The 27,037-nt window shown below is 39.8% G+C and overlaps 1 protein-coding gene across 7 annotated transcripts in view; it reads right to left on the bottom strand.

The window, feature by feature from the left end:
• utrn (utrophin) overlaps positions 1-27,037 on the bottom strand; it is a 242,331-nt gene that overhangs the window by 166,587 nt on the left and 48,707 nt on the right. For all 7 annotated transcript variants that reach the window (XM_036147379.1, XM_036147378.1, XM_036147377.1 and 4 more), the window contains 27 exons: positions 26,364-26,543; positions 26,075-26,232; positions 25,863-25,986; positions 25,681-25,768; positions 24,096-24,340; positions 22,231-22,399; positions 20,348-20,475; positions 18,000-18,137; positions 17,811-17,918; positions 16,186-16,341; positions 15,310-15,480; positions 15,023-15,214; positions 14,471-14,605; positions 12,261-12,410; positions 10,247-10,408; positions 9,177-9,308; positions 8,818-8,991; positions 8,164-8,319; positions 7,704-7,874; positions 7,175-7,354; positions 6,379-6,507; positions 4,761-4,931; positions 4,223-4,378; positions 3,530-3,667; positions 3,318-3,404; positions 1,691-1,861; positions 1,312-1,484 (listed from right to left, as the gene is read on the bottom strand). In XM_036147379.1, coding sequence (XP_036003272.1) covers positions 1,312-1,484; positions 1,691-1,861; positions 3,318-3,404; positions 3,530-3,667; positions 4,223-4,378; positions 4,761-4,931; positions 6,379-6,507; positions 7,175-7,354; positions 7,704-7,874; positions 8,164-8,319; positions 8,818-8,991; positions 9,177-9,308; positions 10,247-10,408; positions 12,261-12,410; positions 14,471-14,605; positions 15,023-15,214; positions 15,310-15,480; positions 16,186-16,341; positions 17,811-17,918; positions 18,000-18,137; positions 20,348-20,475; positions 22,231-22,399; positions 24,096-24,340; positions 25,681-25,768; positions 25,863-25,986; positions 26,075-26,232; positions 26,364-26,543 — 4,142 coding nt within the window. The remainder of the gene's footprint in view (positions 1-1,311; positions 1,485-1,690; positions 1,862-3,317; positions 3,405-3,529; positions 3,668-4,222; positions 4,379-4,760; positions 4,932-6,378; positions 6,508-7,174; positions 7,355-7,703; positions 7,875-8,163; positions 8,320-8,817; positions 8,992-9,176; positions 9,309-10,246; positions 10,409-12,260; positions 12,411-14,470; positions 14,606-15,022; positions 15,215-15,309; positions 15,481-16,185; positions 16,342-17,810; positions 17,919-17,999; positions 18,138-20,347; positions 20,476-22,230; positions 22,400-24,095; positions 24,341-25,680; positions 25,769-25,862; positions 25,987-26,074; positions 26,233-26,363; positions 26,544-27,037) is intronic.

Raw genomic sequence — 27,037 nt, 5'->3', positions numbered from 1 at the left:
TAACTAGTTAAAATAAAACTACACAAATATCCTGCTTTTGTGTTTGTTAGGATTTGAAGTCACTGTGGGCCTCTTACTGAGAGTAAATGGACAGGAAATGAGAAGGAGGGGAATACTGTGTGCATAAAGGGTGGATGGCAGACTACAACACTTCTGGTACGCTTTGAATGCAAAAACAGAAAAAAAGATGATTTTTAGGTTCTCTTATTGTAAACTGAAAAATTATCCCTCTCCAAAACAGGAATTATTTTAGGGACACTAACAGATTAACTAGTAACTTCAATTTAAAATAAAAAAAAATATGATTCTTATTCAGCTTATTAATAATTAATTAAAAAAAATAAAAATCCACATTTTTATCTCAATGAAGTTGGTTATAGGTCATATCATAAGGAAATAGCATATTGGCTGACCGAGCCAGCAAAAGCAGCTTATGGATTCACAGCAGGGGGAAAAAAACAGTGGGAATCGTTTCATTTTCTGATATATTTTTAACGTTGTTAGCCCTACTTTTTGTCATCTTTCCAGGTTTCGGAGCTTGTCGTGAGACTAAATTTATTCTGCCCTCCAAGAACTAAATCCTCTTCATTCAGTAGGAAACTAAAGAAAAAAAAAGATAATTTGATCTCTGTTGAAGAAATCTATGACAACCAGGAAGCCCTGAAACCAGCAAAAAGCTCAAAGTGGCGCTGCTGAATATTGAAATATAGCCCAGCAGTATTAACTTAAATACGAAAAGAAACCTTAGGTTTATCACGCTGCTCATCCTGCTGCATCTCTTTGAGGAGAACAGGAGTTATAAGAGAGACAAGTTGAGGAAATTCGTTTTTGATGAGCTGTTGTACAAAACAATCTCCATCCTTCTTATTTACAGGGACACCCAGACGTTTCTGCGATCGCAGACGGAGTGCTTTGGTGTTTACCTGCAATCTGGACATTTTCTCACGGGCTTACTTACACCTCTGCACCCACTTCAGTCTGCAAACAAAGACCGCTTACGTTCTAGAAATTAGGATGCCGGTGGTCAATGTCACCCACTGTCCGTGTGTTTACTTATAGGAATGAATCTGTGAATGGAGCCTGAGATTGTTTATGCCCAAGAACTGCGCGGGTACGACTGAAGGTCAGGCAGCGTGTGCTGCATCATATACCGCTCTATATTTATCCACCGACAGCTGGCCCTCCATCTCCCTGCAGATTTCACCAAAAGTCCCGACTCAGAGATTCTCACGCGCATCGGCTTCCTCGATGTTCTCCTCCGTCACTTTAGAACGTACTCTAGTTTGAGTCGGTGTGTGAAGTGGAGCGTACCCTTTGCGCTGGCTGTACATGCGGTTGAGGCGGTCCCACTCGGCGTTGAGCTGAGCGAGGCTGTCTCCTATCTGAACCACGTCATCCGGGGAAGCATCCAGCATGGCCTCCGGCTGCCGCTCGTGGATCCCTGTGACCTGCTCGCTCAGATGCTCCAAATTATCTTTAATAGTCTGGGGAAAAAATATTCCAGGAATGAAACGAGGAAACAACGAGACCGCTTAGCAGGGGGACACTGCATAAGTTTAGCAAAGGCGGCAGGTTATCATCCGACAGCAGTGGGGTCCAGCTGAGAGCGATTTGTGCAGGCGGCGTGCAAAAAATATTCACACACATCTCTATATTAACTCCTGATTAAATATTTAGGAACGAAGCCCACCTTCAGAGTGTCCTCCTGGCTGGGAAAGTCTTCGTAAAGCCCCCCGTTAAGCTCTGAGGAGTTCAGGAGCAGCTCGTTGTCGGCCATGGAGAGGAGAACCTTGTTGATCTCCACCAGGTAGTCAGAAGGCGTGAGGGTCTGGGTGCTGCTGTGTCCTGTTGCAAACATCTCCTGCATCACAGGGCAATCAGAATCAGCTTTGGATGGCCGTGACCGCGCGCACAATAAAGATGTCTGACTTCGGGGTCTATTTGCAGCCCCTGGACTGATTTTGTGTGGGCCCCAAACAGCGATTACAAAAATGATGTGGGCCCCCCAGCACAGGTGGTTGATGCAGATGAAGTTATTTTATTTATAAATAGGACAAAATTACAAGTTACAATTGAGAATGTTCGGTCTAGCTCAAAGTATTACGTATTTTGATGATCACTCTTTTTACTTTCCCTTTCATTTCAATGTAAACAGCAAACCCTATTAGTCTTTTCCTCAACTGGAAACATTTCCCAACAACTGAATATGCCTTTCTTGTCAGTGAAGGCGCTTTAATTCAGCCAGCTGACTGGCAGTGCACTGCAAAAACAGACTAAACTTAACTAAAAATAAGTTAAAATTTCCTTGAAATTAGTGTATTTGTACTTTATCTGAGTAGGTTAATAACACAATCTGCAAATGGAATAAGATTTTTGCACTTAAAATAGGAACAACTCATCTCCATCAACTTATTTCAAGTGCATTATGACTTAGACTTATCTAACTCTAATCTATATATATATATATATATATATATATATATATATATATATATATATATATATATATATATATATATATATATATATAATTTTACACTGCAAAAAGAGAACTAAAAATAAGTAAAATTTTCTTGAAATTAATGTATTTCTCCTTGATCTAAGCAGGTAAATAAGATTATCTGCCAATGGAATGAGTATTTTTATCCCTAAAATAAGATAACTAGATATACTGCACTTGAAAAAAGATGATGGAGATGAATTGTTTCGATTTTAAGTGTAAAAAAAACTTACTCCATTGGCAAATAACCTTATTTACCTGCTCAAATCCAAGGAAAAATACTCTAATTTCAAGAAATATTTTCTTATTTTTAGTTCTATTTTTGCAGTGTAGGGGTAAAATTACTCTTTCAATTGGCAGACAATCTTATTTACCTGCTCAAATCGAGTACAAATACACTCATTTCAAGAAAATTGTAATTATTTTTAGCTCTGTTTTTGCAGTGTGTGCACCAACACCTGGGGGAGGGACGGCAATTCATTATTTTTTTGCCACTAGTGGCTTTTATTTGACAGCAGGTTGACAGGAAATGGGGTTGAAAGAGAAAGCGAAAGAGGAGGAAGACGTGCGGCCAAGGTCCACGGACCGGGACTCCAACCCGGGAGGCCCTTGGTGAGGACTGAGGTCCCCGAACAGGTCGTGTGCTCTACATTGTGTGCCATAGCCGTGCCCAGCAATTCATTACTTTACGCCTCATAAAGCCAGAGAGATGTCAATAACTTCCAAGAGTTTGTTTTGACAGATTTTTTCCCCCCTAAGCTATAATTTCTTTGAGTAAATGTGTTATCGGTTTTGAAACTGAAACTCCGTCACTTACCTCGGCGGGAAAGTCCGTCTGATCCGTGAAGATGTGAGCAGATGACGACCTCTCAGTGACAGCGAGCTGCCTAACTCTGACAAGGTCCTAAAACGCGCAGAAACACAACCAAGAGAAAACCGTGAGCAGACATTTTTTTTTATTTAAACAGAGGCATACATTCAATTCATTTTGCAGAACTAAAGAAGACGTGATCTGCGTATTCGTCTCACCCTGTGAGCAGAATATTGGCTTTGCAACCTGAGCAGCATCACTCTCAACTCCTCCCTCTGAGCCTCATCCGAAGTCTGCTGCAGCAGCTCGTCTCCTCTTCGCAGCAACTCCTCCACGTGGGCCTTCTCCTCGTCCATCTGGTGCAGGGGAAAACAAAGAAAGTCCTCGACATTAAGGCATTACGATTCCCGCCAGTCAAATTTATAAAAAAAAAATTTTTAAAAAATGTGTCTTGAAGCTCCTCTAAAGGTATGAAGTGAGACAGGCTGCAGAAGTTGTACAGCGGTAAACAAAGAGCTTCCTGACTGGGACAATGACCTCCGTTCGGATTGGTCTGACTTTGTCTGCCAGCGAGTGTATTTATGGTTGTAAACCGTGATAGCGCCGATTGATTTGCTAACTTGTTAAACTTTGAAGCTCCCAATCCGAGCTGGCCTTATCAGGTGGCAGCTTTACTGTATATAGCCTGAAGCCCAGGTTAGGCTTTACGGCACATCTCATAAAACATAATAAAGAGAATAACTGAGGTCAATATTTCTCTCTGTGCTCAAGAAACCTGAAGAAGCTGGAAAAAAAAAATCTCCAACGAGGCAGAAGAAAATGTCTTTTTTTCCCCCCTTGTAAAGCAGGTTATAAAATCTCTTTTGCTTCAAGATTTAAACAATTAAATGAATCCTCGTAACCTTGAGTACCTTATCATCGTCAAGGATGTTCACTGGTTCCTCCTGCTCATGTAGAGTCCTCAGCTTGTTCTGCAGCTCCGCCTGAAGGTCCTTTATCTCAGTGGGGAACACGGCGTGAGCCGGCTCAGGCTGACTTCCTGCTCGGCTCTCCTGACTGCGAGTGACCTGATTAGAGGGAGCAAAAACAAACCCGAGGGCGAGTCGGTCCGAGCTTCAAACACAGGAGTAATTATCCGACTGCGTCTTCAAATACAGAGGAGCACAAACTGAGCCTCGTCTTAAAACTTTCTGCCGATATCCAGTATGCATGGAGTAATTAGTCAGAATTTAGTCCACGCCGAAGACTAAAAGCATTAAAGCCGGTTATAATCAAAGGCGTGTGGCGCCTCCTGAGGTGGCTCTTGATTTATTTCGAAATCTCCTGACTCCAGGCTGAACATCGCCTGCTCGTCAGAGGGGGGTTGGTGATGAATAAATAAACTGGCTGAGCAAGACAGCGTTTCATCGGAAGTTAAATCTCTTAGCCACATATTTCATGTTGCTGTACCTGGGCAGATTTTATGTGCTGTGAAACTTTGTCAAAGTTGCAGTTCAGCTCTGTCAGCTTGGGCTCGACAACATCCCGACAGGCGGGCCCCCTGCTGGTCATCAGGATGATTGCTTGGTCCCTGACGTTGTCCACGCGCAGACCGATCACCTCCAGCTCCTCCTGCATGCTCTGGGAACAGACCACAAGGCAGCTGTTCATTTTTTTTTTATCCCCTGTGCCATTATTCTCACTCTGAACTGATGTGTATAGAAAGAAAGCGCATCCACAAGAGACTGCATGTAAATGCACTATAAATCATAAAATAGTATAAAGTTGCAGTGCATGCTAATTTTCACATATCGACATGTTTTTAGAGCCAGTACCCAGAAAGGCACGCTCACATTTTGATCACATCTGGTAGAAAAAGAGAAATGCCCAAGGACATCAGGAAATAAACGACACTGTGGTATTCTTTATTTTAAAAGGACTAGCTTTTGGAAACTATAAAACTTTAATCTGCCTAAGTTGACTAAAGTACATTTTCTCTATTCCGCCAAGTAACCGCAGTGGTCTTTGGTGGGCTCTGAATTTTTCCAGCTGAATTACTTTTGGGTTTTGTGGCAAAATATCTGGACACCACCGGTTTGAAATGTCACATTTTGAAATCATTTTGCCTTTATTTTGAAATATTAGTGAGATCCTGTTGATCTGCAGAGCTCTACCACCCTCTGGCTCTCTCTCTCTTTCGCACACAGTGTGACACCAGCTCAGTTTGTCAACAAAAAAAAAAAAAAAAATCAGCCTATGATAATTGATTATTATTATGATCAACTATCATAGGCTATTTTTTGTCTCTGGTGAATTACATAAAATAAATTAACATTTTAACAATCACACATGTGAACAAAGCATATTTTCCCTCAAATAGCAGTTTGGACGCAGCTCCCGTTTATGTTCAATTGACCTTGCAGATAAAAAAATATATACATTCTAGAAATTGTCTTGTAAAGGATTAAAAGAGTTAACCTTTATTTGGTTTTGAATAGGTTACATTTTTATGGATCTGTCCGTGAAGTTTGAGGCTTTTAATCTATGATTATTTTTCAGGGAATAACAGAATCCCTTTTTTTACATAAAAGAGTTTATGACAAATGTAATTTTTTTCAATTTTCACAGAAAGTAACCAAGTATAGATTATAGGTGGGACTTAAACACCCTTCCTTTTGTTTAAGTACTACAACGCCTCTGTTTAACTAGATTCAAAGGGATTATTTTTGGCACGGGAAGAAAAATCTGAATTTGCTCAAATCAGTAGAGGCAGGTCGGCGGTTTACAAAATCCAAAGATTGGAAGCACGGTAAAAAAAAACATTAATTCTGCAGGAGCAACAAGTTTAAATAAACTATTTTGAACTCTGTTAGATTTTACAAGGCACAAATCGGCATACCTAAATAGTTCTGAGACCTCAGAATCAAAGAAAATACTCTGAACCTCAGTAAACGTGAAAAATATCATGAGACATTAACTTCTTGCACTTTTTACATGCTGTGGACCATTTCTAAACATGCGGATCATTACAAATCCTTTGTACTGATGTGGTGTTTTTAAAGGGGAACCATATTGCTTTGCTTTCTACCTTTAACACTTTGTCCCTCTCGGCAGGAGGCAGCCGCTCGGCCTCGTCCAGGTGGATCTGGGTCTGGTAGAGCCAGGTGCTGATGTGAGCCAAGTTCTCATCGAAAATCTCCACCTCATTCCGGTGACTCTGCACGCACACACGAAGAAGAAAAAAAACTCACTTGGTGTTGTTTGCAAAGGGAAACTGATTACGCAAAACGATATTTAATACTGAATTGGTATTCAAAATCTATTCGTTTTTTTTTTTTGTTGAATTTCAAACCTGCAAAGTATAGATAGCTACTGAAGAAATGATGATTTTGTTTGCTATAGTCTTTTGATGCATTTTAAAAAGTATTAATTTTGCTTACTTATTTACTAACTATATTTGCTTGTAAGTTACACATGTTTAACCATGTGACCTACTTTACTTTAGTTTAACCCGATGCATATATTTTCAAAGTATTTTTTTTTTCCTCTAAGTATATTGTAAGTGACAAATGGCAGACTGAAGGTGGGCTTGTATGTATATGTCTGTATAAGTTGCAAAAAATTGAAATAAAAATTAAGTGAAAAAAATAAAAGTATTAATTTTAGTAAAAAGCAGATAGACAATAAGGAATACATAAGCAGTTGTAAAAGTCATGATCATTAGGCTCTTTTGGACTTATCATTTAAAAGTAGTTTTTATTTTTCTGCTCGGTTTAAAGTGTGCCGAGCATCGTTACTCGACATTAAGCAGCCGGAATATTCTGCTTTCTCTGACAACCTCAATTAAATAAAGACATGCTCTGTGTTCCCGTATTTGTCCTGACCAGAACAGCACTGAGCCAGTCTTCGGTCCAGGTGCGCACGCGGCCCCAGGCTTCGTTGAGGCCGCAGAGTTTGCCCTCCAGCTGAGCCTCGCTGCCCTCCACCAGCGTCTGCAGACCTGCGCTGATCTCCGTCAGGTGGGACAGCTCCGCCTTCCGACGCTCCGACTCCTTGAGCAGGCCCTGATCCGGGAACACATTTTAGTTATTTACAGATCAAATGAAACCTAAACACTCAAACTTAAAAGCGCGGCACGAGTAACAGTTAAACAACCCGACTTTAACATCCTAATATAATAACTGGCAGCAAATCTGACATCTAGATAGACTGCATCCATAAAAATATAATACAAAAGAAGTGAAATAACAGGAAAATTAGAAAGAGAAATGATGCAGGTCTGTGTTCTACAGCCTCTGGTGAAACAGATTACTTTTCTTAATTTTTTTGCTGAACACAGCTTGGGAATATAGACGATCACAAAGGTTAGAGAAAGTCTGCCGTAACGCAAGCTTTTAATGAACGTCCACTAACATTAGCCCATCTGATCTCAGCCTCGATGTCAGCTGGCATGTCTCCACAGCTGTTCTTGTGCTGGAGTGGAGCTTCATTAGTGCTCAGCCATTCCTGCAGGGCAGCGCTCTCTTTATGAAACTTCTGAGAGAGCGACAAGGCTTTTTCCAGGTCCTGCTTGCCCTCAGTTACCTGTGAAGACAAAGACAAGGCGTCACGCAGTTCTCATGAAACTCCACACCTCCCCAGACTCAACTTTTCAGACTTCTCTGTCTTTTTCCATTCTTTTTAAATAGAAAATACCAAAAGTCCCCATGGACTAGATATTTCTAGCTCAGTGGGTGGGATTTAGGATGATGGCTTATGGAGGAACCAGAAACTGGAAGGACTGAAAGGCTGCAAAATCCAGTTCTTATCCAGAAAGAGATGACATATCGTAAAATAGCTTTTTACTCTAAAAACACAAATACCCTTTAATTACCTGAGCCCCCAGGTCATTGTAGAGCAGCTTCAGAGCAGTAATCTGTTCATCCATGGCTTTGGGGTTCTCCGTCTGCTGTTTCTGCACAATCTGACGGCCTGTTTTTATCACCGTCTCCACCTCCAGCTTCACCTCACTCAGCAACTTATACAATTTCTATAAAGCAAAATGGCACATTTTACCTTCCTCGTAAAAAAAATAAATAAACAGACGCATACAGGTAAGGTCCGAAGTTAACTCATGTGATGGAATCACCTGAAAGTCTGATTTATTTTTTACTATAACTACTTTAAAACAGGAATAAGGGTCACAAGTTTCTCTTTAATGTGGATTTTCTTTAATCTGCACCACGTTGAGTTTTTACATGCAGGTTATAGACACACTCCCACTAATATCTGGATAAATGCCCCTTGCCCAGTTGACCCAGGGTGGATTAGAGAAACTCAACAATAAATGAAAACATATGCATCCAATTATTGTTTTTAAAACTGTACCGTTTCTGTCCACACACGCAGGTAGGAAGGTGCAGAGGTAATTAATTAGGAATCATTTAATTACCTTGTTATTTGCTTAAAATGAGCTAAAAAGACAACGTTCTATGAGAAACTAAGTAGTTGAGGCACAGCGCTGACCAAGAAAGCACGGGTTCCTCACCATGCAACCGCTGTGGTGGGACTGGATTATTTCCGGTTCCACATCTTTGACAACCAGAACATGTAGGTCGGCTTGAGCGCCGTCCAGAACCCGTTTGCAGTCCAACATGCGCTGCTCGAAATTGGCAGGCTTCTGGAACAGCTGGTACTTTGTGGAGATCTCCCTCAGTTTCCTCTGCAGGGATCAAACCAAATGTTAGTCAAGTTGCACATTTCTATTGTCTTTGAACAACCTAGACCTAAGAAATAGAAAAAAATAAAGAAACATCTTTTGCTTTAATAATACTGTGCAGTGAAATAGAAGCCTTGAACAAGAGGAACAAGCAGTTCCCAACATTGTCCAGTAGGAGTCAGTGTTACCTGCAGCTGCTCCAGAATAGTCCCACCGCGGGCAGATTTGCCCTCAGCGGTGGGAGGAGGTAAGTTGGTCACATTCCTTCTCTTCATCTCCTCTACTGTGACCTCATGAGCGGCAATCTCTGCGCCGATGGTCTGAAGGAGAAGTAAAAAAGGGCGCAGGTGAGTGTTTCAAGTAAAAACATGCCCTAATTTAACTGATCGATTTTACAGGTTTTGGTAGAAAAGTAAACTCTTAAAAAGGATCGAATGAAACCGATCCATCGGTTTTAGTAGTTTATACTTTTAACGCTTCCTATGCATTTTAGATGTAACAGTTCCAGACTTTTTCAGCCTCGATTTTCCGGAGTTCAGGTTCCTTTACGTCAATTTAAAAAAAGAAAACACTGAAGCTCGCTATGAATGTACGGTAGATATATCGAGTGTACAGGCTTTATATGTGAAACCAGAAACCGAAATGCTAGAAAGAACAGATCAAAAAGGAAGGTGATGAAAGGTAGGAGACTAGGAAGAAAAGAATGGACGAAAGGGAGCAAGGAAGGACATAGGGAAGACAAATGGATGAAAAGATAGTAAGGATGAAGGGAAAGAAAGGACACAAAAGGACAAATTAAAAAAAGGAAGGAAGGTAGGCTGTCTGTCACCTTAAAAATGTCATCATGGTAACAGATAATGTCAATACAGATTCTTGATTCTTGAACGAGTATAAAAGCACCAAAAAGGTAACAAGGAGGGACGTGAGAGGGAGATAAGAAAGCAAGGACAAAGGAGGGAGGGAATAAGGGATGATAGAAGGAAGTATGCTAGGAATGAGGGAAAGACAAAGAGGTAAGGACAGAAGGAAGGACGACATTTATATAACGGAAGAGGTAAAAATGCCTGGAAATACTCTTCTTGCAGACTCTTAATTTGTTTTCCATAATCATCAAGACCTGGAAAATACTTTAATCAAATTACAGACTTTTCTACACTGTGCAGGAACCCGGATTTTCACCACCTGAGTCTGTAAACAGAACCCGGCATCTGTAAACTTGAACTCGATCCCAGGACTTTACGATGTGGAGGAGGCTTACCTGTGCCTCCAGGGGGAGCTGGAACGCGTCGACTCGATCAGTGAGGTAGGAGGTTAGTGTGTGGTCCAGCTGGTTCAGGGACTCCTGCAGCGCTTGAAGGGCCTGCTCATTCTCCTTTAGTGTCTGCAGCTGCTGCTCGAGGCCGATCTGCCGGTTCAACGCCTAAAACAACGACACAGACAGCGGCTGGGGCTTTAAAATCTGGATTTTAACGTAATTTGCTCGGTTCCACGCAGAGCATGTGCAAATTTCCCCAAAACAGCTTCAATTAACAAAAGATACAGAGCTTAGTATCATTAATTATTTTACCCAGAAAATAAAATAAAGATGGATACCTGAACAAAAGCTTAAGTTTCACAGAAACAGAGTGACAGTAAGAGTATAGCAAAAAAGTGATAAAATACCACATGTACAATATATAAGACACAGGAGCATCTCAACAGAGTAGGATACCACAGAGTTAACTGACTGCAGTAAATCAATGTCAAATTAAAAATATTATATTAAATGAATTCATTGCACACAGAGGGATTTATGTCAAGTAGTAATTTCAGTCACTTTGAATGTTTATGGTTTACTGACGGGGATTAAATTGGGTCAGGGCTACGTCGACGGACAATTACATTGTCGCACTTTTCGGTTGTAAATAATTGAAACAATGTAAACTGGGAGATTCAGAGAGTTTATGCATAAATTGCACAGCAGGATTACCAGCCCCCACTGACAGTGGCGAGGGCGGCCATCCTCCCCGCATGCAGCTCCAGCGCCTCAGATGTAAACTGCAGCGGCTGAACGATGGTAGGATGGAGCAGCAGCCGAGCTAAACTGCTTCTGTTGCAAAATTATGGTGAACTGGTGAAAAAGATCCTAAGTTTTTACATTTTTTACTTTAAAGATTGACAGACTGAAGCTGTTTTTTCCTGTTATCGGTGTTAAATTCAGCAAATAAAATTTGTGAATACTCAAAAAACAATTGGAAAAATATAAATTAAACACTTTCCTTCCAAAAAGTGGGACGTTTTTCTTTAAAAGCTGTCGTGGTCGGTAGCTTTAATATTTATTTTAATTGATTGGTTTCCCCAGTAGATCAGCAGCATATGAACATTGTGTCTTTAAGACATGATTTAAAGGACATCATCCTTTAAATTATATTTTGGATGTCAGATTTCCAGCTAACGGATCTTTGAAGCTAAAAATTTTTTTTGCATTAGTCACACTATCAACTGCTTATTCATTTTACTTTGAATCTATATAACTGCATTGAACGAAAGATGCATGTACATTTTATTTGTACTGGCACTATAAAAGTAAACTGAATTAAACTGATGATCTCTGATGTATGGTAAGTTTAGGAGGATTTTCCTGCCAGTCAGAGTAAGGTTTAATAAATTAATAAAGGAAATCTGCAAATCTACAGAAAAAGATCACTCTAAAAGAAAGTCTGCCCTCAAGGAGACGGATTAAAACATGTGCGGAGTACTGCGTCTGGAAAAATATCCAAAGTATTTAAATCTGAACAGATAGTAGAAGCATAATAGGCACAATCAAAACCTGTTTTAAAGGGACACCTGGTTATGGGCGCTGGAGAGAGGATACTCCTGCGGAAGTGCAGGAGCTGAAGGATGCTATTAAAGCAACCTGAATTATGGCTGTGTTAAAAATCCTTTTTTTTTATTATTGGTCCTAGGTTCTAATTTTCTGGGGGGAAAAAAAGAATCATTATCATCAAAAATAACAGAAATAAATTGTTGAAATATCACAGTGTCGGTAATGTTCCTATAAACTGAGTTTCACTTTTTATTTTTATTTACTGAAACAATCGTAGTTTTTGTTGATACCCAATTCTCTGAGATGCACCTCTATATTAATTATATACCATACAAATATTAACCACTGATAATTTTCAGTATGTGTGGGAAACATTTAAGGAGAAACCTTTCTATACATTTATGCTGCAAAATTGACCGATAACCCAAATAAGTTGACAGAAAAGAAAACACAAAGACAAACAAACCTGATGGCTGAGCTGGTCGTAGCGGGAATTGAAGGCCTCAAGTTTTTCGCTGATGAGTTCATCAAGTATGCCGCCGTCTATCAGCGTCTGGCCCAGCTCTCTGATCTGCGTGCGGTTGTCTCCGGGGTGCCGGAGCACGCCCTCCAAAGACTGTCGGGAAGTTGGGAGAGATGGGACAGAAGCATGAGCAACGGGGCAACAATGCATCCACTCACAAATTTAATTACAAAGATAAAAAAAAAAAAGAGACAAATTGTAGAAGTTTCAATACGGTTTAAAAATAAACTTGCCAAAGAAACCGAAGCAGCATGTAAAAACAGACCAAAACCTGTCGCTTAAGAACAACCAAAAGACGGAGGAAATCCGGCGACAAGCAGAAAAAATAACAATGGCAAAAAAAACAAAAAATAAACTGATGGAAGATGCAGAATCTGCTGGATCGGGAAAAAAGTACAATTAGAGACGGACAAAAGAGACACGACCAAGGGAGTGAGCTTCTTGAGTGACGACACATGTTTGGCTCCAGCGTTGTTTATGTAGGTTCATTAAATGCTCTTTTCCTTCCCGGAGGTAATGGACAGAGAGTGACAGCCCCCTCCCACTGGACGGAGGGGGGGGGGGGGGGGGGGGGGGGGTCTAATTAAAAAACTGGGAGGAAAACAAACGGAGAGCAGGAAAGACGGACTGACTTGTCGGGGCGGAGGGGAAGAAAATAAGGGCAGAAATTAGCCTTAAACATTTGATGAGAAGGACATGGACAAGAAGGAGAAACGTTGACTTCAAGGGTCTTCAGTTTATGTCATCCCGATGTGATGCTACAGAAGCAGCGCAGTGACGAAAGTGGTTTTGACAGACGGGCTGCAGGCAGTTTACAGATATAGCAGCACAGCAAGTCAGAGCAAAAGAAATTTGGAAGGCAAATCAAAGACAAATGAGGTTATTAACCTTTAATTCTCCCTATAATGAAATTATTTGTCTCTGGGAGGCAACTTTCTTCTCTTCCATGGGGCTAAAATGTATATACACTGAACTCTTGGCTTTAAATTATTTATTCAAGCTATACTTTTACGGGGGCAAAATGAATAGCTAACATACATTTTTATAAGTTTAGTTTAAATTAGTATAGTTATGCTGAAAATGAACATCAATAATAAAATAAAGACCAAAATAATAAGAAGTAGAATAAATAATTATAAAAATATAAATATCGGAGTTCTGAGAGGTTTTTAGGGCGATAAAAAGTTAGAATATATTTGTGAATAGTTATAAAAGTGTATTTAAATGAGATTCCAATGAATTTCAGTGATTATTTTGTGTTTTCTAGCAGTCTAGAAGCTCCCTTTCACAGCCTTATTGTTCTTCCAGGCCGTCTTAAAGAGACGGCACGTCTTTTTCACTCAGAGTTTTCCGCTAATATTGGTAGAAATTGGCAGAGCTCCAAAGCTTTCACTATAACAATCCATTCATCAATTAGTTTGAAGTTTAAAAGATTAAAGACAGCTCCCAAAATCTCATCGAGCACCAATTTCTAAACAAGTTCCCAATGTGGTTGGATCAACAAAAAAAAAACTCAATCAGTGTAGCTTTGGCTGGAAAACCTGCATCTAAAAACAAAATTCCCTTTAAAAAAAGAAAAGTAAATGCTCACAAACCTCCTGGAAACTGAAACAGCTACATAAAGAATAGTCGACTAACATTTCTCTCCGGCAACTTCGGAAAAACATTTGACTTTATGTGACTGTTTAATATAGCGAATAATTATTTCTTGTGAATTAAATTTAACAAACTAATGCATTATGCTGCGAAAGTGAAACAATTTTTAAACACACCATTTCTGCATTTAGGAAAATTTAAATCATACGCAAAAACATGCAAGTCAAATGACATTATTACGAGTTCCATATTCATGAAGTAGCTGCTCTTACACAATGAGTGGGTACGTCTGTTATACAAGTATATTAGTATTTATTTTCTTTTGGCAAAGCCCAGAGCCATACAGAACGTATTTTGGGAGAATTTTTTTATATATAAATTCACCATGTTGGTGTAAATGTCCTGTAATTATATAAATGCTGTATAACGTTATCTTAAATAGGGCAATATTAAGTGGAAAAGTGTTTATCCATCCTGGCTACAACCCCCATCAGCATCCTTCAACCTAATTAAGTCAGTTCTTCACAAACTTAATGAGACGGCGTATAACTGAGTACCTCCAGAGCTTCATTAACCATCTCGGTGCTCTCTGGTACGTTCTCAGTGGCTTGCAGTTTCTCCTCTACAGTGTTGAGCCAGCCCTGCTCCATGTCCAGGTACTGAAGCAGCTCCATCCAACAAGACCAGACCTCCTGCAGAGTGCATGCATTTAGATTAATGAATCAATAAAAAAGGAAAACATAAGAAAAAGCAAAATCAAATGACAAACCGATTCAAATATACATGAATGTTAATGCAGTGAGATTTCAGACCTATATTCTGCATGTAAATTAGGGAAATAAAGCCCCAGGATTGCCATGAAATGAGCTAACCAACGTTATATCAGGTCACTGTTGCATAAATAATTGAAATATAGCTTTTTTGAGAGGGAACGCAACTTCAGATCTAAAACCGGGCAAAGCTTTCTGCCCTAAATTTAAAAACCATGATGCTGGTATGAGTTTACATTTCTAAAATGAGTATATTTTCAAGTGGAACTTCACAGGCAACTTTTGTGTTGTTGTTTTTTTTTTTTTAATAGGATACACTAAGAAAGAATTCACCATTACCTCCAGAGTGTGACATTTGCTCTTGAGGCGGTCGCACAGTTTGTGGTAGTTGGCGAGCACGCCGTCTAACTCGGAGGTCAACTCCTGCCCAGAACCTCCTGCAGGCTGCGATGTTCTGGATACCAGCAAGTTGATGTTGTCCTTCAGGATCTTCACCTTCACTTCTTTCTGTAGCACGTCCTCTTTAGCCCGCTTTAGCAAAAAGATCACATGTAAGTACGAAGAACAAAACAGCCAAAACATCATATCCCACTAATCTAATATTTTGCTGAATTTCCCACCCTTACCTTCATCTCCTCCAGTGACACCTCCAAGTCCTCGGGACTTTTATACTCAAAGTCTCTCATCAGAAACTCTTCGTCCACCTGGGCCATCCACTCCTGCATCTCTGCCAGGTCTTTCTTCAGATCCACCTGCTTCTCTTGGTTCTCAGTCACGTGCTCCTGATGGCTCAAGAGCTGCACGCAAACACGTCCAGCAGGTTTCCCAAATAAATACCAAAACATTTAATAGACCTATTTAAACCATGCATTACAAATAGAAAATTAAAACCTGCCCCAAACTTTGGAATGGGTTCTCATTTCAAGTAAGACTGTACTTTTTTTGTCTTCCACTCAGCTTTCCGTAGATATGCTTGCATAAAGCCATCATTTATAACCCTCAACCCTGATGTGGAGGGTATAAGTGATTATTTGCCCAACAACCGTAAAATCCTAAATTAATCCTATTACAGAGTACGTTGTCCCATATAAAATTTTCTAGATTAAAAACATTTTGTATTTTTTATTTGTTTTAGGTACTATTCTAATTCTTTAAGAAACAGAATCTTGTGTTTTCATGAGTTGTATCACTTAATGATTAAAAGTAACACTAAATATTTCAATTTGTGTTCAATAAATTCAACTTTCATCACTTAGAAATAAAACGTGCAATTTATTTTTAAATGATTTCCTATGTATATTTTTCTAAGATATCCTAATTTACTCACGTTTGATGGTATGTCAGAGAGCAAAAATCAACCAGAAAAAAAACAAACTTCAAAATGACCATTTTAACTGCTGGAAATCTATACATAAGAATAAATTAATACTGAAAAGACAAACATAAAATACCTAATCAACCACTTTTCAAAATTGAAATTCACAGGATAATGTTTTTGTCACCTGTTTACTGAGTTTGTCCCATCTTTCTTGACACTGGTCCAACTTATCCTGCCCCCACTGGGTCAGTCCTGGGACTGCCGTTCCCTGCACAGCCATCACATTTTCTTCCATCTGCATAAACGAACGCTCCATCGCCTCCATCTCATTCACGTACTCCTAGATCAGAAAGCAAAGTTTACATTTAAAAATCTAAAACACAGATTTTGCCTTTAACACATCAAGGCAAAGATTATGAAAATTTAAGACGCTGGGCTAAAAAGAGTCAGTATTTTGGAATTAGTGACATCTTCCTTTAAATGTGGACCTGACTGGATATCCTGAGAAAGAATTTTCTTTTTCATGAGAGAAAATCCAGGCAAACGGTATTTCCTGGAAGCGGCGGGAATTAGGTGCACTAACTATGTTTGAACTAATTCACAGATTCAAAAATCATAAAGCCACTCACTTTCAATAGCTTTGTTAAGGATTAACTGCGTATCTGTCAGTGTATAGCACGTTTTATAACTGTGTGGACATTTATCTGCAGCTACAGTAAGTTTTAAGGAAAATAAAACACAAAATCTTTTCCAGACCACTGAGCACAGTTCCGATCATGATAACATGTAGTTATCACTATGGGAAGAATACTTATATGTATTATTAGCATCAGAGAGTAGGTTAAAATTAAGTCGGAGGAAGCACAGTGATGTCAGTTTAAAAGGAAACTTTATTTGCCACCACGTGATTTATTCCAGCTTCAAGAGAGCAATACTTCAGCAGATAACAGGAAGGCCGACAAGGTACAACAAAATTACAGTTTTTGAGCTTTCAGCTTTGCTGGATTGAGGAACACTAGCAGACTCTAGGAAATCTCTCTCTTATGGTAAGGAAAAACATATGGAGTCACATTAGCCATACTCACTGCAATGGTTGATAAGGTAACGCTCTCGCAAACACTTACAGGTGTTTGGATTCAGGTGCTTACAGAATCGCTTCTATACAGAAAACCCCTATTATTAACGTTAGCTGTCACTTTATACATCTGGTGTTAAATAATACTGTGCTTTTTTCAGCGATGTTATCAAGGCGTTGGTTTATTGCACCTGTAATAATTTATCGGTTTGTTTTTCTGTTCTTTTTATATCTCTCTTTGCAGGTGTAGAAGCAACCTCCGAAGGTATTTGCTTATTCTCTCGTTTTACGTCACCTTTTCTCGCTTTTAGCAAATTGTCTCATCTTTTGCTCTCCTTTTTTTACCATCCTATTCATGTGTCCGTTGAACATGATTTAGTCCCAGAATAAGATCTGATAAAAGTTTATGCATATATAAATCAAGGTGAGCACTTGTGCAAAAGCAGTAAGGCTCCACTTGTGAAAGTCAAATCTGTTGGGCTCTAATTTGGCATTAAGACAGCAATTCTTAATGCTATACTGCCAGACAGTATAACATGCTAAATAGATTTTAAAATGTCAACTCAGTAATAACTTTGTTTTAAAATATCATTAAAATGACAGTGACGGCACTCATATAGGTGCGAAGAAGTTTCTTCTGCTTCTAATATTATTAATGGCCACTCACAGAAGTCAGGTTAGAAAAAATAAAAAGCTAGTTCAAATGTTTAATTGATCTAAGTATTATTATATACCTTGCACTGATTGAGTTCTGCCTGTAGATTTTCTGCATCGCCTGCAGAGTCCCTGGACAACAGCTCCTGAACTCCATCAAGCCATCGCTCCACTTGCTCCAAACGCACCTAAATGCAACAACAAACCTATACGTCAAGACACATCCAGCTACCTGAACACAATTACAGGGGTAACCAGGGTCAAGCTACCTGATTGTCCTTCATGCTGCCCAGAATGCACTGCAGCATGCCGTGCTCCTCGCGGGCCTTTGATGAGAGCTGGCTCCATTTTTGTAGTTCAGCCGGGTCAGTAGCTTGTTGTGTTTGTTCGATCTCCAAACACAGGCTCTGAGGTCAAGAAAAGTTTGAACTCAAAATAAATTGTCTCAAAGCTGTGTGTATGTTACGTTGCATCTTGGAAACTTTTGAAATGGTCTCTAAAAACAGATGTTTGTATCTTTGACGGAGTTCCTACAAATTTCAATGTAAAATTTCAGACTTTTCAACCCCTGACTGTATTTTCTACAGATTCCAAACCTTATCACACACTAAAAAAAAATTGAAAAATACAAAACAGCTTAGATCACCGTGAAAATATGACTGATTTTCCTTCAGTGGTCAACTTGAAGGACAAGGAAGGGCAAAGAAAAACAGAAGGAAGGAAGGACAAGAAAGCCAGGACAAGGAAGAAAAGAAAACAAAAGTAAAGAAAGGCAGATTGAAGAATACAAAGATGTATTCGACAAGGAAGAACACAAGCTTGCAAAAGTAGAAAGGAAGGACAAAACATTCAAATCAGACATGAAAAAAATCTTTAAGCAGAACTAGTTTTCAATACTTTTTTAAAATGAATTGAAGAGGGGAAATCCATTTGCTGCAGGGTTCACAAACACACAAACACAACGAGCACTCACCCAAAAAAAAAAAAGATTACAAGATATCAGAACTACAGCCAGCACAATTAATCATGAAAGATTTAAACAGCCAACAACTAAGGGAATGAAAGACCTCATGTATTGGTTAGATCTTGCTCTATGGGCATAAGAAAACCTCCTTCTTGACGGCAGCAGCATAAACAGTGTACAAATGACGCTGGGGATCAATTCATAGACCAGATGAAGGTCTCAAATCTGCATCAACAATCTTAGTATAGACCTTAACAACGTCTAATAACCTTTTTTTTGTCATGCTGAAGCTACCTAACCAGCACACCATTCCAGAATGTAAAGGACTTTGTTTTTTCCATGCTGGTCCACACCTGAAAAAAACTAAAAAATATCTAATTCCATACATGGAATTAGACTGAAAAACGACCGTTCCGAGTTAAAGGAGTTCACAATATTTTACTAAATCAATTTTCTCTTACTATAGGGATAGAGAGCATTCTCCATACATTTATCTACCATATCACAATTGATAACGGACATCTAATTAGTTCTGCTCTAAACACAAAACTTGAAGCGTTTGTAATTTCTGCAGCTTTATTTACTATAGTCAAGATTTTTAAGGGTTTTTAGTCCAAATTTTGTGACCTACTGTTGAAGGTGAACAATACAACAAATCACCAGCATTGAACCAATCATCGCAGCTCAGACTACTTTGTCAAATGTTGAGGCCACAGTTTCCAAAATGCCAAACGCGGCAAAACAAATGCGTAAATTCTATTTGTGTCCATTTTCTGAACACCTAGAACTCAAATGCCCATGACGATTATGTGCACGTTAGCGGAAAAGGCCTAATAAACAAGCGACATGTGTAAAAGAAATCCTGTGAATTCATAACAACAAAAAGGTAATAATAATAATCAGCGTCATCTCCTCTCATTAGACTAATGGCCGACTGATCTCTGGGACGCCGTCATTAGATTGTCTGTTGCGGCTGGCAGGCTTCACATGGAGCTCTGTGCTTCGTGCACAGGCACGCAGCCCAGAATGTGTCACCTCCACCGCCCCTTCTCCACCTCTCCCCTGCACGGCGTCCCATCTGCCACAATAACAGGAGCGCAGACTGAGCCGCATTCCACTGACGGAGGGAGGAGGAGACCAACGTTCAGATTGCAGCAATGCGCACACATTAACAAAACACGCATTTCTTGTGCAAAAACACAAAAGGGGGCCTGTTCACACACACACCCTGTACATCTTACACAATTTAAAATAGTGATAAGGGAAGTGACTGGCTGGTTAAAAGGGCCTATTGTGTGAAAGAAACCACAGGAGAGACAGAATGACGCCACGTTGATATACCGGTTAATCAGGCACAGACAGATTTAAAATAAAAAATAAAAACGGTTAAAAATATCCGCAGAATGCAGCCACGTGAAAATATCAAACCAGAAAATCGGCCTTTTACGGGGTGGGTTATAATATATGATAACTTGATTTAACTCGCATTCCAAAACTTTCACACCTGTCATTCAAAAACATGCAAAAGGGAAACTAAACATAGATGCAACTTATTATCAGCTTTGAAGGACTTTTCTTTTTATCTGTCAACTTCATGATGTCTGGATGTAAAACACTTTGCTGGAAAGCTTTTAGCTTGTGAAGAGTACCCACCTGTGCCCGCTCCACTGCCCCTTCTGCCGTATGCACGTCTACAACTCCGTGTTTTAAAGCAGCCAGCCTGGCCTCCAGACCCTCCACCGCATCCTGAACCACCTGGGTGGCTTCGAGACTGGCCAAGGCTGGAGAAAAAAACGAAAGGAAGCACAAGGCTTAGGGAGATTACGACAGAGGGGAAGTGATAAGACATAATGCAGAGTTAGAATATTAAAACGTGTGTCGGAGTAATTGTTTTCTACAACAAAAGAGGCAGAGGTGTCTGCTTTTGTGTGCGTTTTCCACTTCGAGGGAGGACGGCAAATATTTAACATCGTCACATTGCATTTCTTCCGGCTCTGCTCCGTCTCTCCTGCCTCCTGTTTCTTCTGCTTGTTAATTACCAGGTGACTTAATGCTTCCGTAATCGAACGGTGTTTATACGGAGTAAGAGCGGGGAGGAAGCGAAAGTTGAAGATACAGAGGCCTGCCTCCACTTGAAGCAAATTACCCTCAAGGAGACACAGGATAGATTTCCTCCAGTCTGTTCCAAAAGGAAGCAAGGTCTCAAAAATCTCAGAGGCACGGCAAAACACACACGCGCGCTCGTGCGGACACTTCTGTTCAAGAGAGTATTCAGGCCTTCCCTTACGAGATGATATTAGGCTGAGATCAGCGCACATTAATTCAAGGATTAAAACAACGACCCATTTCCAGGACTGTTTCGTGTCCAACTCACGTCCTCAGGTAGAAACGAGCTGACAGACTTTTCACTTTGCACAAAATTCCTCACGTATGCTGTTGCACATTTGTGAGCTTTTGGAGGCCATATATGGCCATGATCTACTTCTACTACTACTCCAGACTCGCCAAGGTTCAATAAAAAAAGCTGATGTTGAATTCGGCATAGCTTACGTGTGGCTGTGTTGATGTTAGCCATTACTCATTTGCTTTCCTTATAAACGTGAAACCTTCGGTCTAAATAGCAGGGAGAAATAAAAGGTCTTTGTTGTAGTGGGAGATGTTTATTTTAAAATGCGCTCAGGGCTGACAAATCTCTTTAAAAACATAACAAGATTAACCTGCTCTGTGTTTAACAGTTCAATTCCCCCCCAATGAAGTAACGTTTTGTCCCATAACAGACACAGATTTTAACATACATTATTGAGATTAGAGATATGTCTCTAACACCTTTCCATATCTAAGAGAATTAAATGTTTGCACTTTATTTTTTGCAAAATAGCTCAAGCTTAATCAGCTTAGATGGAAATCATCAGTGAAAGGTGAACTTTCTCTCCAGTTTGAAGTGTTTTGCAGGTTTTCTTCCACGAATTTCTTGCATTTAGCCACACACAATCTCCACATCTGGTGCACTGCAAAAATAGAACTAAAAATAAGAAAATATTTCTCGAAATGAGAGTATTTTTCTTTGATTTGAGCAGGTAAATAAGGTTATTTGTTTGTTATTTTAAGATTTTTACGCTTAAAATCGGAACGATTCATCTCCATCATCTTATTTCAAGTGCAGTATATCTAATTATCTTATTTTAGGGGTAAAAATACTCATTCCATTGGCAGATAATCTTATTTACCTGCTCAGATCAAGGAGAAATACATTAATTTCAAGAAAATTTTACTTATTTTTAGTTCTCTTTTTGCAGTGTGAATACAACACCCACCCACCATATTTCTCTTTGGAGACAACATTAGCTTGATGCTACACACAGTTTCGGACAACGTGTAGCATGAAGCTATAAGCGGGGTTTAAAAAGAATTGAAAACCACGTGCCGTCTTTTGCTCACACCACAATTATGTGCTACTTTGCGTCGGTCGATCATGTGGGGAAAAAAAAAACTAAAGAGTATGAATACTTTCACTGTATATAACCAAGTAAACTTACCTTGATTCACTTCTTGTTCTCTGTTCTGCAGCCGCTGTAGTGTGGAGGAGTGATGTGCAGAAACCACGACCATGTTGTCTTTTAAGGCAGGCACATTTCCCAGCGTCCCTGCCTCCGAAGACAGCTGCTCGAGTCGTGGACCTAAGGCAGTGACCTGAGCAAGGCGGGACTGGACACACAACATGTAGAAGAAAGTTCACAAAAGACTTCAGCATTCCTCCATCCCTGATAACCTGAGATTTGTCAGGGGTGGGGCAGAAAACCCCAGCAGGTCGTCCCAAACAGATGCCTGAGCCAACTCAGCTGACTATCCTCAATGTGTCGTCTACTCTGAGATTCTCCACAGATAACTGAGCTCCTCACACTAAACATTGCGTTGACCCTGACCACCCTGCAAAGCAACTTTAGGGACTCCACAAGCGTTTTGATTCTCATTCTTTTGATCATAAAGCATTTCTAATGGCCACAGGTGAGGGACAGAACATAGATGGAAAATGGAGGAACCAGAAAAGAGTGGACTTCTCCCTCAAGTATGGGGGTCAAGCAGCCGAGTTCAAGCTTCATTGCATCTTGTTAAACGAGTGATCAATAATTCAACAATAATTCAACAAAGATGTAGATGCAGAGAGATTGTTTTAGCTTTAAGATGACTGGGGTAACAACACATTCTTCAACTACGTACTTTTCCATCGTCAAATTCCAAAGTTTTCAGTCATATTTAGTCTGTTTTTAAAAGTTTCAAACAATTAAAAATAAATTTGTAGCAGATATTTTTACTAAAAGGTGAGGCTTTAAGTGTAGAGCCTCCTCTACCAACAGACTGGAAGGAAGGTCAGACAGGAGGAAGGAAAGTCAGACAGACTGGAAGGAAGGTCAGACAGGAGGAAGGAAAGTCAGACAGACTGGAAGGAAGGTCAGACAGGAGGAAGGGCGCATGGTCAGCCGTACAGACAGATTGATGGATGGACATTTTTACAATGAGACACACATTAAAGACTGAAAACACTAATTTTCTCTATAACCTATTTTGTTGTTCAGACTTATGACTGCCTGTATCATACTTAAATTGTATATTTCTGTCAATGGCTTCACAACAAAAACAGGAGGATTTGTTTAGTTAAGATGCAGAACAGAGACGATTTGTTTTATTCATGCTTGGATATCATTTATGCTATTAGCACCTCATGACTTTAAACCAGAATGATAAAAATTAAAGCTTTAGGTTCAAATATTGCAATAGCATTTGGTTTTGCACCATAGTACTTTTTTTTTGACCCATGTCAGACTATTAACAGCTGACCATCTGCAAGGATAGTAATGATCAACAATTTTCCCTATAATGACGGCCAATCTATCCTAACCTGAGTATTTTGGTTTTGGCCATAAAGTCATCTAAACCTTGCACATTTGTCCATCAATGTTCTTTCTAATGTAGTCCTCAAATATATTCATAACATGCAGAAAAAAGCAGAGTTAACTTTACTCTGCAGTCTCCATGAACTTAGCTAATTTAAAAAGCACCGGTGTTCAAACTTGATGCATGCATAAATTATCACCACCATACAGGGCCCATTTACAGTTACACTCCAATAAGTGTCAGTTCTTTCAGTTTCAAAAGAGCAAGCTGTTTCCTGCCTGGCATCATGTATCGCAACATGTGGCCAAGTAGCTGGTGCTGAGGGCACCAAAACGTGCTCGTATTTATTTCAAAGTAAAACTTAATTAGACACACCTTCAGTGATCAAATGCTTATTGGACAGAAGAGATCCAGTTAACCATATATGAATCTCAGCATAAGACTTTAAACTGGGGATAAAAAGTTAAATTAAGGAAAGCAAAGTAAATGGCACTAGGGTTAACCTTACCTTACATTCTCCACTCAGGTTTCTCAGCTCAACCTCATTGTCGCTTTTTACAGGGGGAGTTGCAGCCAACCACTGGTCATGTTTCTCCAAGCTCTGGTCAAGGTCAACGAGCTCTTCAGAAACCCGTCTGATCCGGGTCTGAGTGTGAACCCGGTCACAGGCGGCCTGTAGCTCCCTGGCACAGACGTCCCACTCGGTCTGAATCAGGTCTATGTTTTCCCTGACAGAGTCCACACCTGCTCCCTCTGCAGAAAGAAACAAAAACCCCAATGTCTCACCTCAAAAGAACTTTTACAGTTAAACACACTTTAAGCAGAGGTTCATATCATTTAATTTACAACTAGCGTAGTTAGCTTGTGGATGTTAAATACGGCCTTCAAAAAACTGAGAAGAACAATAAAAGAAATGGAGTAAAATAGAGTTTACTGGAAGAAAAACTCCATAATAGGATTCCTGCTCTTTCTACGTCATTACTGCCAGAACAATGTGGGCATATAAAATCTAGAGTTTCATGGAGCATTTATATGAAGTCAGCATAGCTGCAGGCTGAGATAGTCATTACTTTATCCAAGAAATCCACAGCTACACTCACACTATTGACACTTAGCACCAAATAAATGATAAAAAAGTCTGGAAAATATCACAGAACTACAGGAAAGCAGTAAAGAAAAAAATACAAGACATGCACAGTTTGAGAATAACATTTATTACTTTTGTTAAAAGGGGACATATCGTGCTTTTAAGTTCTTCCTTTTCACATTTAAGTCATTCAGCTGTGGTCTATATAAAGTAGAACTGCAATGCTTTGGTTTGAGTTCCCCGTTATTGTTCCCCCACAGCGCCTCTTCTACCAAAGTTCTGAGGTGAGTCAGAGAGGAACTCAATTTTGGTGCCGTCTCTTTAAATGCAAATGAGGCATTTACACCCCATCCCTGTCCAGGTCCAGCCCATTTGGCCATTTGTGTAGTATGCTGGGGTGAGGTGTAATGTCGTGAATTGTGTTTTCTCAATGAAAAATAAAAATGTCAGATTCGCCCAGATTGGTAAATTGGAAGTCCATGACCTTTAAGTCAGGACTGATGAGCTCCTCTCATCTAAAACGTACAGTGTGTTACAAAAGTAAACATACATTTGGTCTTTTTCACATTTTTGTTTCATCATACAACCAAAAACAGTTAGTTTTTTTGTTTTGTTATGTGTAAAAGTCCCGTTTACTCCAATTTCTAGACAAGATCTAGTTTAACCGACTGACTTAAGTGGTTGCCAAAAAAAATAAATGGCCCTTCTGTGTCATTTAGTCCCAATATCTCAGAGATTTGCTGGAGAACAAACAGCAGCATGAAGCTCCAAGATCACACTGAACAGCTCGTATTCATGCCACACTATTTCAGATTTTATTGTTTTTGACGTGAGCATTATGCAGTGATGGTCTCCCACATAAAATAGCAATGAAATATATTGAAATTTGCGGTTCTAATGGGAAAAAATGTTGAAAGGGAAGGAACATTTTTGCAAGGCAATGCAGGGGGTTGATGCCACAATTGAACAAAACGTGGAGGATTTATTGTCTATGCTCTTCTCTTACCTCTCTCAAGTTGGTCCATCAGGTTGCGTCCTTCTCTTGTCACTTCACTAACTGTGCTATCCTTTGATTTTAGTTGCAACTCCAGCTCCTAAAGTCGTTGTTGAAGATATAATTGAGAGAAATGAATGTGTCGCTTTAAAGTTAAACTATCTTAGCTCATTCATTCGAGATAAAACGCTTACATTTAGTTTCTCCTGCAGGTCTGGAGCATCAGCTGTCGTTTCAGGAGGGGTGGTGCACAGCAGCTGAGCGGACGTCTTCCACGTTTGAATCCAGCTCCTTAAGTCCGAGAGTTTATTTTCAAACCTGCGGAAGATAGCGTGTCCGTTTGTGTTTGCAGGTCTGTTCACAATCTGTTCGTAAATTAAGAGGCAGGCAGCATTGCGGCTCTTACATTCGCCTGACTCCTGCATCCGTCTCCACCAGTCGTTTTTTAGCAGGAGCAGGTTGGGCCAACTCCTGGTCAACGGTAGGAGAGGCTGCTGCAGCCGTATCCACAGTCACTTTGTCCTCCACCTGAGTCATTCCAGCCTCTGTTACAGCCTCCATCACCTGCAAGTTGGGAGTATCAAAGGATGAGGCACAGAAAACTTACTAAAAAAAAAGTTACTAAAATACAAACAAAAACCCAACCCACTACTATATAATTTCTGTCAATCTTAGTGTTATTTCCGAGCACACACCTGGAAGGAGCAGTCCTCCAGTTTCTGAACCAGGTTGTCCCATCGGTGAGTCAGCTCCTCTGTGTCGGCCTCAATCGTAGCTCCTGCTTCAGCGCTCTGAAGCAGCTGGATCACATCCTGACCCGCATCAGACAGCTTGTCCAGGGTCTTTCTCTTCTCCTCCATGTCCTCCTTTAGAATCTAAAAAAAAAAATACATAAAGTAAAGCATGCACAATATTTGGCCTCTACTGAGAATGCAAACAGTTATATCTCTATTGTTTAGTCATGTGAAAAATGAGTTCTGATATGTTTGAATATACGGGTGTTTTATATCAATTTAGACAATAATGGGGGGGAAAAAAATCAAGTAAAAAATAAACTACAGAAAAAAATGTCTTTAAACACTATCTGTAGCATTTAATACTAATCTTCAACCCAACGTAGCTATAGCCATATTTGGTGCTATAGATAGAAGAGATATAACACTAAGGGAAGGCCATAGAAACATTATTGCTTTTACAACGCTGCTTGCACACAGAAGAATTTTATTGCACTGGAAATCCAAAAATCCACCCAAGGTGTCTTTGTGGTTTAGGGACCTGACATATTTCATACAATTAGAGAAAATAAAATATACTCTATGGGGATCCAAGGACAAACTTTTCTCTGTCTGGGGTCCGATACTGACACATT

Source organism: Fundulus heteroclitus, chromosome 15, assembly GCF_011125445.2.
Source record: "Fundulus heteroclitus isolate FHET01 chromosome 15, MU-UCD_Fhet_4.1, whole genome shotgun sequence".
In the NCBI taxonomy this organism is placed as follows: Eukaryota; Metazoa; Chordata; class Actinopteri; order Cyprinodontiformes; family Fundulidae; genus Fundulus; species Fundulus heteroclitus.
This window is presented reverse-complemented; position numbering and strand designations above follow the sequence as displayed.